This window comes from Geospiza fortis, unplaced genomic scaffold (assembly GCF_000277835.1).
Source record: "Geospiza fortis unplaced genomic scaffold, GeoFor_1.0 scaffold366, whole genome shotgun sequence".
NCBI lineage: Eukaryota > Metazoa > Chordata > Aves > Passeriformes > Thraupidae > Geospiza > Geospiza fortis.
Window position 1 is genome coordinate 1752216 of NW_005054342.1, and position 14535 is coordinate 1766750.

Sequence of the window (14535 nt, forward strand, 5' to 3'; positions counted from 1 at the left end):
GGGGGAGCGCTCCCCCGCGGCTGTCCCCTCCGCCGCTCCCCCGCCTCCTGCCCGCTCCGGCGCCCACACCGTTCCACCGCAAAAGTCACCGGCAAAAGCCAAGCGGGGCGGCGGTACCGCTGCCCCGGGAGGTGGTACCGGGCTGGGGAGGCGGCACGCGCGAGGGGTCTGCGACAAGAGCTGTACCGAGGCTAAACAGGGGTGGTGTAAATGGCATAGTCGCTCCTGTGAAATTAAAGGGGTTACCGAATTTCTTCCAGTAGGGATTTCTTGCCAAAATAGTATCTGCAGAAAGGATTAAAAGTTAAATCCCAGTAAATTACTGCGCTCTTTTCTGCCATTTCCCTACCTATTAGTCGAGGCATGCAAAGAACATCCCACCAAAAACCCTAGTAAAGAGCCAATTTTGCATAATTTTATTCCTGAAGAAATATGTGTATTCGCTTAAAAATCGGCTTCGTGATGGTACTCGTCCGACTTTTAGACGAACGCCAAGAAGCTCTTATAAGGAAAACAACTGGCACTGTAATTTATTTCCCGGATAAATTTTGGAACCCAGTGTTCTTTTCCGACCCCTTTTGAACTAAACGGGTGCTTCAGCCTGGTAGAGCCCGCTCCTCCTGGTCGCAACAGAGAGGAAAGAAATTGGAAGCGCGCTCGAAGCCCCATAGATTTTGAGTTAATTGTGTTTGGTAGTTCTCTAATGAAATCTACCACTCAAGAAAACAAGAAAATCAGTTTGCTTTTCACACAAAACATCGAATACGTTTTAAGTAAACTGCTTAATTAAATTTAATTTGCAGTGAGGAAGGAATTGCAGATCTGGCGACGCAATTTAGTGGAAAAGGATCTGATTCCCGGGACGGAAACTTAGCACTCAAGTGGGAGCTTAGGTATCTATGCACACCGAGGGGCATCAAAGGAGAACTTCACCAGTGAGGGGAGGAAGGTACTTAATTATTAAACTTTTAAACAAATGTGTGGTGTGTAGCCGGTCGTGAGGCAATGTAAACACGAAGCCTGATAAATGCTTCCAGCAACAGAGACGTGTAAAATAGGTTTACCTCAATTTTGTGACGCTGCTGCTTCTGTTTGTTTAGAAGCAAAAGGTTACGAGCGGTGTTTTCTAGAAGTGGTGAGTAAACTGTGACCTCTAACTCTTCGTATCCTTGCTTTAAGTAAACCAGAGGAAATGAAGAGCCCTGGTATTGTCTGAAAATATCCTCTCGTAGCTAAATATATCACACGGCTCCTATTGTCCAGTGCCTAATCATTTTTACGCAAATACAGCTGTTTTACTCTACTGTCGAGCATCCTACCGATGCACTGTAAGAGTATAAAAATCCAAGTTAATAAAATCTTTTTTCAGTAAAAACTAAGACAAAACTGGCCACTTGCTTCCGAGGTAACCTAATCAACAAAGATTAAGATATCCACAGAAAAGCGGGCTCGGTGGCTACTCTGCTCAGGTCACCCTTTTTCGGCCGAGGAACGGCTCCCTGCGGTTGGGTCGGGCCGCAGGGCCCTTCCAGAGCCACGGAGTTACTGACGGCTCCGAGCAGGGCCGGGCGGGGGCAGGCGGCGCTCGGAGGGGCTGCGCGGCCTCCAGCCTTCCCGTCTCCCTCCGAGAAGCGCCTCGGACACGGGAGAAACGTGAGAGTAAAGGCTGGGGACTGGGGTTTCAAAGCAAAAAAGCCGACGAGTGCTCCGAAGTTAGAAATCGGCTTCGGCGGCCGCTTCTGTGGGGGATATTTCAGGAGGAGGTCCCGGCAGACATTTCGGGTTTCGCAAGGAGCGCGGTTTCCTGACAGACGAGCGCGCAGGGAACGGGCTTCGGGGGGAAATCCTGCCGCCGTCCCACGGCGCCCGGGCGGCCCGGCTCGGCGGACGGGGATGGACGCACAAATGGACGGATGGGCGGATGAGCGCTGTCAGCGAGCAGGTGAGACCTGCCTATCCCTTGCCTTCACTGAAAAACTGGGACTTTGCTGTTTGTGCCGCTTAAACCTTTATTCCTGTACCTCACACTAGCTTAAAAAAATTCTGTTCACTGAATAACCTCTTTCACCTTCTTTCGAACAGTGATGTCAGCAATAATGATGTAGATACGGGCTCTGATACTACAAAATCTGTAATGAAGGGCAGATAATCTGCATTATCAGGAACAGGATTGGGCCCACAATCTCTGATTCTCTTTTAAACATCAGCCTAAACATGAAATTTTTGAAGTGGAAAAGCTCACCATAATTCATCATTATATGAAAATGTACCAGTTTTGAAAGTCAAAAAGATATAACTCAATAGATACAATTACTGCCAAATTCAATAAAGAGAAATGATCGTGACTGATGCTTATTCACTTAAATGGATTGTTTATCATTTGTACAGGCCAAGTGTGCCAGATACATGCAACAGCTCTTAATACATAATTAGCTCTTAATACACACTGCAACAGTGCATTTTCTGCACTTATGGTAGAGTAAGTACACGTCTAGGTGCTAATTTGCCTTCACCAAGTCTGTTTTAGAACTGTAGTTTTGGTCAACATAGCTCCTTAGAAAATGAGTTTGGCTTCTCCTATAGAATTCAAGCAGCCTTGTAATAAAAATCATAAAGACGTTCATACATCCAAACCATGTCTTTTAATTGTGTTTGACTTGACTTATGCTGATTCTCTGTACCACTCCTTGAAAACAAAAATATTTACATTATACTATGGTCTGTGATACGAGGGGTAGGAAAAATGACCTGGGATCAAGCTTCTGCTACAGAACAGACCTTTTATTGTCAAAGGGGATCTATGTCCTTTGGAGCAGAGCTGATGCTGAGCTAGCATAACCCTTGATTCTAAGTGTCAGTCCATGGAAGATGATTGTATGCATGAGGCTGTATAGTATGGAAATGTCAACAGAAACTCAGCACCCTTCTGCAGGCTAACAAAATGGTGGGATGGGAAGAGTGGAATAACCCTGAAATGCACATGTGGCAATACCAGCATGAGAATGGAACAGAGGTGCATGAAAGTCATGGTTCAGCTCCTGCTAGACTGGCCCGTCAGCCCGAAACCATACCAACCTGGGCACTTCACCATATCCTCCTGCCTTGGAATGAGCCTTAGGCGTACAAACAGCTCCACAGCTCTCTTCTGAAATAAATCCCCCCTGTAACACAACCTGGAAGGTGTTTATTGACTTGAATTTCACCTGCATTTTCACCAAGTTGAGACCTTGTAATGACAGAGCTAAGACCCCAAAAGCTCTGAAAATGTTCAATGAAATACTGCATGCAGTTAAAAGTGAATAATAACCAACATCTCCGTATTTGGTGTACATGCAAAAAACAGCAGAAACTCAATCCTGAGAGCATTTTTCCGAGATGTTAATAGCATCACAAAGAGGGAGATATCAGCTTCAGGTCAGGAAGGACAATAGATAGGGTGAAGTGTATGAGGTGGCACGTAGCTCAAGACAAAAGAAGACATCAAAGATCGTCTTTTTCAAGACAAGATAGGAATGGATGAACTGTTGATACTTTAGTGAGATTATACATATGAATGCAGTTGCTTGGCAGTTTAGGCATCTCACTAATGTAATTGTCTTTGCTTTGTTAAGCTGCATGGATGCTGTCCCTCCAATACATTTCTTAGGAGTCAGCTTTCCACTTGGGCTTGGAAAAATGATGATAAATGAACATGCAAAGTTCAAAGGGCAGTTTAGCAAATCACCAAAGTAAGAGCACATGTTTAACATGCTGTTCTAAGGCATTCCACGCTCCTACATTTGCCAGACAGATCCACTGTTTCATATTAAAATAATTATCCACGACATTTATGAACAAGTTTGGGAAAACTAAGATCTCTTCTGTTACCATATAAAGGAAATGAATACTGCTCAAGGTAGGTGGCAACAAAAATGCCTACCTGCCTCCCTGGGATGGTCAACGACACACAAAGTCCCAGAACAACCCAGAACTTGTCTAACCAAAATTTGAAGTTCAAACTTCAAACTGTAATAAAATAAAAATTAAATACTGAACACAATCACCAACAGTATTTTCTCTATGCAGACACATGCAGGGAGCTCACAGTTTAAACACTACATGTCAGTCTATGTTCCTGCATACCTTGTGTTAGAAGGGTGTGAAGTCCTACGGGAATACAAGAATATCCTGAGTTCTAACCATCAAATGTCAACTTGCCCCCTTTCCAAACTATATGCATCTATATTTTTCCTAGAAATCAATAGTATCTCTGAAGTCCTACAATAATTTTAAAAAGAAAACCCTACAGCAATGCAAACATAACATTCACCCACACCAGGTCTACAAAGATCTAAGACACAGAGAATGCCTTAGGACAGCAAAGAGACAGCAAATTCCACCAACTGAACTTCTACCCCAACAGAAGAAATCAAACCAAACCAAAGCAAAGACCTAACTGGTTTTCCTTTTTTTTTTTTTAAGGGCAGGGGAAAGAGAAACAGGTAGTGAAATGTGGAATGGTAGGCAGGGCAATCTCATTAGGGATGGGCATTTTGTCCCAAAGATAATCCTAGAGGTGGGACTGAAAATAACCTGGTAACATCTAAGCCTACACAATGTTACATGCAGAGAACAAATGTTGCTCTTTAGCAGCAAATTAGGTGATGCAGAACAAAATGCTTGATACTACAGCTGTATGTATGATTACTTAGCTTCTTGCTTTTAGAAGAGGAAACAAAACTACATAGGTCTGTTTTGAGTATTGACTTTTAATAGCTTGTTTCTCATAAGGGAACAGGGGATGTTTTCTGCTTTAGAAATACAGGTATCAGTTGATCTTTAAATACAGCCTGCTCCTGCCAACAGGTCATGTACATGATTTATTTGGCTTCAGTTTTTGTTTTTATGCATTAAGCAACTTTCAACCTTCTTCTGTCATACAATATATAGACAAATTTAAGCACAGTAATAGTGTAGGTATTTTACCATCTTCACATTTTCTTGACATACTGGACAAAATGATACACATCAGTCTGTCCCCAAGCCCCGGTTTCAGACAAAGCTTGTTGAATACTGCTTTCAGCGGCACATTCAACTTGCTCCCATATTTAATTTGCTAAATCTACAGAAACAGATCCTTTGGGAATATCAGGAATTATTTCCAACTTTGTCCAGTGACATTCAAATGCTCAGGCCAACTACTGGTAATTTTATGGTTACTGTCATTTTATGGTTACTACAGACGTTGCACGCTGACAGGAAAAAGAGTTTTAGAACTGGACAAGCTATAGTAATCTAGATTTTGGTAGAGGAATTACATACAAAATCAGGGACTTTATATATATAGTTTTCAATCTGTAGTTTTAGCTTTCAAAATAAAACCTGTATATATAAATGGATAATATTCAAGATCTGTATAACAGTTGCTTTCTGGCTAAAACAAAGTATTTAGACAGAATCCCACTTTCTGTTTTTCAGTTCAAATATACTAGCCAGTCCAGTCCTTTGGGAGAAGAAACTTCCATTTTTAAATCCTTTAGGATCCATCAGATTCATTATATGCTAATGACCTTAACTTATACAATATATTATATTATGAGGTGAACTGAAGGGGTTTAGATATCGGAAGTATTGGTCTGGGTGCAGTAAGCCAAACAGCCGTTTAAACATGATACTATAGCTGAAATAAGTCTCTGTCAGAACAAAAACCAACATTCATAAAAACAGCAGCAGCTATCAATAACATTCACAACTGCAGGGATATTTTTACTGTGTGTGATTTTGCATTATAAGTAGAAGCCACAGTAGTTTAAAGCAAAATTTAAAAAAATATTACTATAGTCTTGAATTTAATAATGTGAATTGTCACTCTTATAGCTGTTTATAGAAGTGTACTAAAAAAATTTACTTAAACATATGAATTTAAGACTTTCACTTTATTCAGCAAATTGGTTTATTTACACAATGGGGAACGCTGGTTGAATGCTGTCAATGTAATAAAAACAAATCTAACAGAGACAATACTGAACTCTCTCTATGTATTCATAGCAGAAATGACAAACTATTTCCTTACCTGTATCAGGAACATCAAGCGCAACAATGGGACAGTATCATAGGACACTGATTTAACAATAAACCACAGAGGTCCAGTAATACTATGGCAATTTACTCATGTATTTACTGACTTTAAAATAAAAACATTAAAAGTCAGCAATACCCAGTAAAAAGTTCTGTCAATTATCAGAGTCAAACTCTGATGAGTAGGTCAGTAAAACCTTATCAGATCATCCACAGTTCATAAAGTGACATGAGTTGCTTCAGACCACCAATACAGAAACAAAATTGATGAAAACAGATTATCCTCTAAAAGGCAATGATGATCTGATAAGGGTTTAACTTAATGGAAGTTAAAAAAAATAAGAATTGCAGAGCACAGCCCCTATTAGAACAAGCTAACTTTCCAACTTTCAAAAAAGACAAAAAAAAATTTGAGAGAAAGAAAAAAAAAACCAAAAAACACTTCAACATGAAGCTACCATACAAAGTTTTTGTTTGTTTTCCTTTTTTTGTTGTTTTTTGTTTGTTTCTTTTTTTCTTTTAAGAGTTCAGAGTTGAAATTTAATCCTGGCTTTTTAGGGAGAAGGACAGTTTTGGCCTAGACTTTCCTTTGCCCAGGATAATTTTTTGCTCTTCCTTTTGCTGACGCTGTCTCTCTTGTTCTAGTTTCATCCTCTCCTCATGAATCTTTCTTTGTTCTTCAACAATTTTCAATTGTTCTTCAGCCTATATAGGAAAATGGTAAAATTTAGGCCAGCGTATTTTGTAGTCATAAAAGCAATTTACAAGTCCATATTAACTTCCAAACAGGTCGAATCCTGCATAAGTATGTAAGCAGTTCTGCCTGAGCTGGGTGCCATAGTTGGTTTCAGTGAAACCGTTTACAAAATAGTTATTTGAATTGAGTTTAAAAGAAACATTGAGAACTTTCTATAGCTAGTGTATTGAAATCTGGAGTGCTTACATGCCAAGTTTTTCAGCATTGCTTTGCAAATAACACATTAAATTTTAAATAAGGAAGACATCATACACATCGTGAAATTGTCCCAACACTTGTCACATGTAAGCTGAAGTAACATACAAACATAATGAAGTCACATATCTTCAGGCTGAGTTCTCCCTGCTCCAAAACCCATCTAAAAACCCCTCCTAATCCAAAACCATCTTCACTTGATTTGCAACTCGTCAATCCTTACATTGACCTATGGTTCTTACAGCTTTCCCAGTGGTCTTCTAAAGGTGCTTATTTAGTTCATTACATCAGTCAATACTTTAAATTTTCCATTTGTCCTGTTTCTACCATTAGAGGTTGCGAAAAGGGTAAAACAGAAAGAAATCTAAAGCAGATGTAGTTCAAGCAAAAATATTTAAGAAGCCTCATTTTTATATGAAAGAGATGTAATTACTTGGGCAATTGAAACTGACAGAGTTCCATCAGGATTTAGAAGCAGCTTAGTTTGTCTTATCATCAATTGATTAGAATCAGCTAAATCATATTGAATGTTTTCATGTGGCAAGCACCTGATTTAAAAGGGCTTAAGAAGACCAATGTAAGTTAGACTTTCCTAGCTTACACATCTTAAGCTTATGCTGAAAGTCCCTTTCAGCACTTCTACATCAACATTATACTAGAATCAAATCTAGTTTGTACTTGTCCTGCTCAACAAAACAATCAGTCACACAAAGCTGAACATGTTGGCAAACTTACTTCAACCCTCCCCATGAGATTGAGTTAAAACATACTTTTTAAATTCTGAAGGCAGTGATTTCCCCTCTAAATTAACTGCATCCGAAATATTTTACCAGCCTAGTGTTACTGCTAAGGATCTGGTCTTTCATGCTTAGGGGAAGGAGAACAATGTTACTGATGGAACCAGCAATAGGCAAGGTAAACTCTAGAAAAGGTTGATTTGTTTATTTTAATTGTGTTGCAAATCTGGCAGAGACACCTGTATTTCTCTACAGAACAGTTACTACACCTTCACATACCAGTTTAGCTTGTGCTTCTGCAATTTTTCGATTATTCTCTTCTAGTATTCGCTCTAGTTCCTCACGCTTTGCACGCTCTTCTTCCTAAAGGGGAGGACAGGGCAAGATGTTAGTAAAGTAAAATACTCATTTCTGCATGTTCACTAATCTTTCTCAGAATTCTTTTGTGAACTGACTAAAGTGGCAGCTTTACAGCCACCTATTTTGCCTCACAACGGTAAACTGTGCAGCCACTACAACTGGTTTCTAGCACTCAATTTAAATCATCCCGCCCAGTCCAAACAGCAACCAACTAAACCCTCCCTAATCATAGAATCCTGACAATTTATTACTAGAATTTTAATATCACACAAATCAACAAGGACAACTACAAAAACTGGATAGTATTTACCAAATTAAAAAGTAATATAGAAAATATAAATAAAGTGAATAGTTTGTCTCACCAATTAAGTATACCTACGTATTCTTTACCTATACTCCTTTAATCAGCATTAAAAGTTGAATATTTACTGTCTTGTCCAGTGTCCTGCAGAGTGTGCTCCTCGGCTGCCATACGCGCCAGCTTCCTCTTTAAAATGATTTGTACTGTTAGCTTGGCAATACCTGCATCAGCAGCTCAACCATTTATAAAGAAACAACATACAAGGAAGGCTGAGCTGAGGAATGCAGATGTTTATGGTAAGAAGGAACAAAAATATGTAAATCATTCCTAAGGCAAACAGTTAATAAGAAAAATACATTTACTGTTAGTGAAAAATACAAATGGTAATCCATACTTCATGGAGCTATGGGCTTCTTTCATGGGGAGAATGGACTTAACATTCAGTATTTTGACAATTTTAAGACAGCTGAAACTGTCTGCAGTATGAACTTGGAATTCAGGAGTCCAGGGAAGGCAAGATCAGGAAATAAAGCCTTGTAATTGTTGTTTTCTTGGTGAATTTTATGGAACTCTGTTATGCAACTCAAATATGAAGACTGCGTGAAAAATTTTGAAGTGTTTCAGTTCACATAATATATATCCAAATTATTTTTGTATTTGGAAGATTTAAAGTTAGCCAGAGGTTTGTGTCTGTGTAAGAAAAAAAAGTTAATACGAACAAAGCAAGCATATGAAAACTTCTTACTATGACTAGTAACCAGCTACTAGCTAGCACACTTCACTCCAGGCATGGAGGTTCATTCTGCATTACAAGGAACTAGTGGGACTTCTCCACATGACAACAATACCAAAAATACTCTTTTTAAAAAAACCAGTCATCTGTCTGATCAAATGAAAACCTCTACATATGAAGAATTTGCTGACTACAAACATGGAAATTCAACTTAAACTCTGATATTAAAGTCTGAATTTGCAAGAAAAGTATAATCAATTCATTCTTTTTAGTATTTATCGTAACTCAGCATTCCATTTGTTTCCATTTAATTTGATACTATGTGACTGACAAGTCACATCTAGTATGAAGGGGAAAGCTGCAATGCTACTGTCTCTTGCAAGCCAATCAAAATATTAATTTAAAATAAACTGTGTAGGATGTACAGAGTGAAAAAAGCATTTAACACTTATGACTATTTAGCACAAATTTCCTCTATGGTTTGAAGTTTGTCTTGAAATTTCTGGATCCTGGAATGATTGGTGCAGGCAGGCATCAAAGCCTTTAGTAGCAAATTACTGTCTCACAGAAAGACATTTTCAGCTTCTGCTCCAGCTGCTGATTAAAAAACAAAACAAAACAACAAAAAAAGGCCCCAAAAACCCAAGTCACACGTTCAGCTTGACTTCAGACAAGGGCAAGCTGCTCTTTTATAACTTCTAGGGAGAAAAAAAGGAGTTGTTAGTAGTTATTAAAAATGGATATAATGATTTGGACAGAGATCCTTCGTGAAGACGTGGATGGACTTATGCTCGAAGTCCCAGAATTAGTCCAATGTATGCTCAAGGAAAATGTTCATTTTAAATGAAGAATAAGAAACCTATTTGTTAAAGACAGGTACTGCAGCTCACTGCTGGACCCTGCTTTTTGCCTGGCTGAAGGCAAAAGCCTCTTACAGTCTAGGTAAACAAAATGAAATAAATGAAGGATACATAATTACATATTTTTAATACACTTCCCCAAAATGAAAGGACTGCTGATAAATCCTGCAGCCATGGCAAAAGTTTCAAACAATTCTGAAATATATGTAGGTCAGTTCCATTAAGAAACAAGTATCCTTGTTCAGGTTTTAGGAGAGTAACTGTTTAAATATCAGTGAGCTCCTCTGAATAGGCTAGAAATTAAGTTTCGCAGCAATGCAAGTTTATATGAGAAGGGAATTAGATTTGCTGTATTCCATCTCTTTGTGAACCGAACAGGAGGCACAAACCGACACTGAAAGTTTTGCCATGGACTGTCTCTACTTTCCAAACGACCGAGCGTTACCTCTCTGGCTTTTTGTGCTGCAAGTTCAGCTTGTCGCTGTCGCTCGAGTTCTTCGAGCAACTGTTTTTCCATGATGCGCTTAGCCTCCTCCACCCTGCGCAGAACCTCTCGCTCAATCTCATCCTTTCTTTTCTCCAACTCTTCTTCTACGCGTTTAGCTACAAGTTCTTCCACCCTTCGAGCAGTTTCTTCCTCTATGAGTTTCTCTTCAATTTCTTGTTGACGACTGCAAAATGCAAACATGAGGATTGCATTTTTAATCAATAACGTTGGCACTGAAACAAACTCCTTCAACACGCAGCATTAGCTATGCTACTAAATAAGTTTTACACATAGATTATATATTTAAAGAATACTTTGCCCTACATTTAAAGAAAGTGAATATTCAGGCAGTGTTCCTATAACAGGGAATCCACTCAGACCATTCCATATTCAGTACCTTTCTATATAACAACAGATAAATTGAGGACAACTTATCATACTATTTCTTCATCACAACTGGGAGGGGGAAGAAAAAACCGAACCAAAACCAACAACTACAACACCATGCCCCCCTCCTCCAAAAAATCCAAACCCTACCCAACTTTGACCATCATTCACCCTTCAGGAGTTTATATGGTCTCAATTTTAAGCCATATATAGCAATAATACACCTTAGAGGCATCAAACTATTTCCAGTATCTTAAAACAGAAGACAGAAGCAATAAAATTTGTGATTTCAAATTTGTGATTTTTCCTAGAGTTCCAAGTATTATACCTGTAAACTACTTATCCAATCATTTACCTTAACAAATTTCAATAACTTCAGATCTTAACTTTTTTTTATTGCACACTGTTTCTACCATAGTGATAAAAAATAAATTATATCAATACCAAGCACTAACTAAATCATTGCAAACTGTATCTTTCCACGTTCTGAATTTTGGAAATATTTTCAAATATCTTGTTCTTATTTTAGTTGAGCAGCAGTATTATCACTCAGCCTGATCACTGTTTTAATTTTTCATTAAAAAGGATACAAAAATCAGGTAAATTTGCAGGTTAATTACCACACACAGAAAAAACTCCAGGTAGTAATCAGAAATGCAACATAGCAATTAGATATCCAAGCAACAACAGTGAATACTCCGTATTTCATGTAGTACAATTCATCTGGAGTTATTATGGGCTTTGGGGAGAAGACTCTTGGTTTTAAACTTGATATTGAACTTCCATTTCAAATATTCCGTGAAGTACAGAACAATCTTATGAAACTTTTCTTCTGTTTTAGCCTGCCAGCAACACAAATCCAAGATTTAGAAGAACAACTACTGTTGTAATATCTTAATATCCTGTCATTTTCAGAATGACTGCATTTTCTTATCTCATTTGGAAATTTTTCCTATCTATCTTATTTGAAAAACAACTAATTTAAAAAAAAGTTACATAATTTACCAACTTTTAGATGACTCACGGCACAACTTGCAAATATGCAACAGGAGATGTGAAGTATGGATTACTTATCTAGAAATCCATGGGAAATAGAAAGGTGAAAGGCTCCCAATTTCCCCTAGTCATGTGTCATCTTTTCAAAACTACTGAGCTACGGGGACCTACTACACTTACTGAACAAAGTGGATCTCCTTCGGTAGAAAGTTTTGGAATCCCCAACTCAATAATTCAGCCAGAGAACACCAATTTTAGTCTTACAATCCTCAAGAGATAGCAAATTTAGCTGGGGGCACATTAGACCAGCATTCATTTTTCCAAAATGGACACAAAGTATCTTGAAGTGATTTTTTTTCAGAAAAAAAAACAAACCAAAGCAATGTAAGGCAAACAAAAAACCTAGACCACTCCCAGAAAAATGCATCAACCCCACTCAAATAAATATGATTTTAAAAGGTTTCCCTTCCCTCTTATTCAGCAGTGAGTACTCTCACCATCCTGAACCAATACTGCTTAGTATACGTAAGAGGCTAGGGTTCCAGAGAAATAAATTGTCATGAAGTTCATATTCTCACGTTTTATTAAACTATCATAGCTTTACATTTAACATCAGGAAATCTAGGAAAAAAGTTAGCTAATTGACTAAAGACTGCATAGTTACAAAAATACCACTGCATTAATATCTGAAATAGATTTTCAAATATCCTCAGCAATTGATGATGTACTCAAATTAAGCACTGTCCCTGCACACGTTCCATTATTCTCACTCCAACCAACTCCATTCAAATTTAATTAAATAAAACAAACATATTTTTAGACTTATAGGCAATGATATTACAATGGCTTAGACCTTATTAAGAAAATAAAATTATAAACACAGATATAAGTCTTAGTGATTTATTCTGTAGCATACCAACTTTTTTTTTTTTAATCCACATGAACTTACAGTATTTTATCATTTTATCATCCTGGCCTACTGAGTTACGATTCCAGAGCAACAGATAAATCACTAATGTAAAAGACTATTTTTCGTATGATCCATTTTCTTCTTAAAGACTAATTGTATGAAATCTGCAGAAAAGCAAAAAACTTACATTTTACCAAACTTCTGAGGGGAAAAAAAGTTATACCTGCAAGGCAAGGAAATGAGCACTATAGGAAAGGGCTGAAGTTAGGCTGTGTATTGAGATTTGAACAAGACATGAGAAGAAGAAACTCAGTTCCAATGCACGAAATGTCCACTAATGGATTCAGTCAGAAAGGAAGTACTTCTTTCCTTATCTAACATGAATCTATACTAACATACCTAACACAATTTACAGATGGCTTACTAAAATACCATACTTTTCTACTCTAAGTTTTATTGCCGTTTTTTTTTTTTTACTTTAAAGTGTGTTGCAGAAGTATCAAAATTCCATCCATACCAAATCTTTTCCAATACTGGTTCTTCCTCAAATTCTACTATTCTGTAGCAAGTATTGCTGAAATATCATATTCCTTCTATAGAGACTTCATGAGCTTTTTAAAATTTCAAAGCTAACTTACATAGAAAATTTACTTACACATGAACTAAACCAGCTCCTAAGTACTAGAATAAACTACTCATTCTATTCTCAAATTTTTAAGCATATTCCAGTTCTTTATTGTAGATATGCACACAATATTTTTCTTAATTTAGGTACTGAATGAAATTCTAAACCACAAAACTAGGATCAGTATGTCAAAATATGTCAGTTTTCACATGTTTGTGTTACTGTGGAAGTTTTTGATTGTCAAAACTCTGAAGTTAGCAAAGGTGATTATCTTCAAAGGAAAATGAAAGTGACAGCTTGGGCTCACCAAGCCCAACTAGTATTTCCTGAGAACAATATGGCTTAAGTACAGCTCCACCTGAGAATCAACAGCACCACTTGGCTTCATATGTGCAAACAAGTGCTTTTTCTGGATAAGGTGGTCCAATGAGCAAAGGCAAAGCTCAAAAAAAAAAAAAAGAATTGCCTGATTACAAACCATTCTTCTCTCTGCTGCATAGAAGTCTGTTTTATAACTTTATATGCTGTTAAACATATTAATGCATCTCCATCGTTTATTAAAATAGTATTTATATCTGCAGACTTAATAAATAAGCACACTCCCCATAAACATATCATAAACTGAAAAAAGGGCAACGTTTCAAATTAAACAAGTCACCAAATGGGATTTCACTGTCCCATTTGGCAAGAAACTAAACCCACACTGCTAATATAGCAGCTGCAGAGTTTCTTGAAACCCTCACTCGAGCACCTCCAGATGCCTCCGCTCGACGCGTAACAAGCTCCACGCCACGAAGGGGAGGGGCGGGCGTGTGGCAGTGCAGCACAAAGCCTCAGGGGCGCCGAGGCCTCCGCCGCACAGGGAAGTTTAGGAGCAGTGCAGCAGGGAGAGACCAGCGCCGGCGGACGGGAAGCGGGCAGAGCCGGCCCGAGGGAGGAGGCGTGCGGGGGGCTCGCACCCGAGTGGGCGGCTCCTAACGCACCTGAGGGAGCAGGGCTCGGAGAGAGGGGCGGATGGCGGGAAAACAGGCATTGGTCCGGCCTCAGCCAGGGCCCAAAGGCCTGCAGCCAGCCGCAGGCGGCCCCAGCTCAGAGACAAGGCGCGGAGAGAGAGGGCCCGAGCGCTTACC

The 14535-nt window shown here is 38.7% G+C and overlaps 1 protein-coding gene across 1 annotated transcript in view; it reads right to left on the reverse strand.

Moving 5' to 3' along the window:
- Positions 1 to 4728: 4728 nt before the first annotated feature.
- The window catches only part of ARGLU1 (arginine and glutamate rich 1), an 11165-nt gene continuing 1358 nt past the window's right edge, over positions 4729 to 14535 (reverse strand). The window contains exons 2-5 of the mRNA XM_005422706.3: positions 14389 to 14529; positions 10446 to 10671; positions 8026 to 8109; positions 4729 to 6762 (exon numbers count right to left, since the gene is read on the reverse strand). Of these exons, the coding sequence (XP_005422763.2) occupies positions 6598 to 6762; positions 8026 to 8109; positions 10446 to 10671; positions 14389 to 14529 (616 nt within the window). The 3' untranslated portion in view covers positions 4729 to 6597. The remainder of the gene's footprint in view (positions 6763 to 8025; positions 8110 to 10445; positions 10672 to 14388; positions 14530 to 14535) is intronic.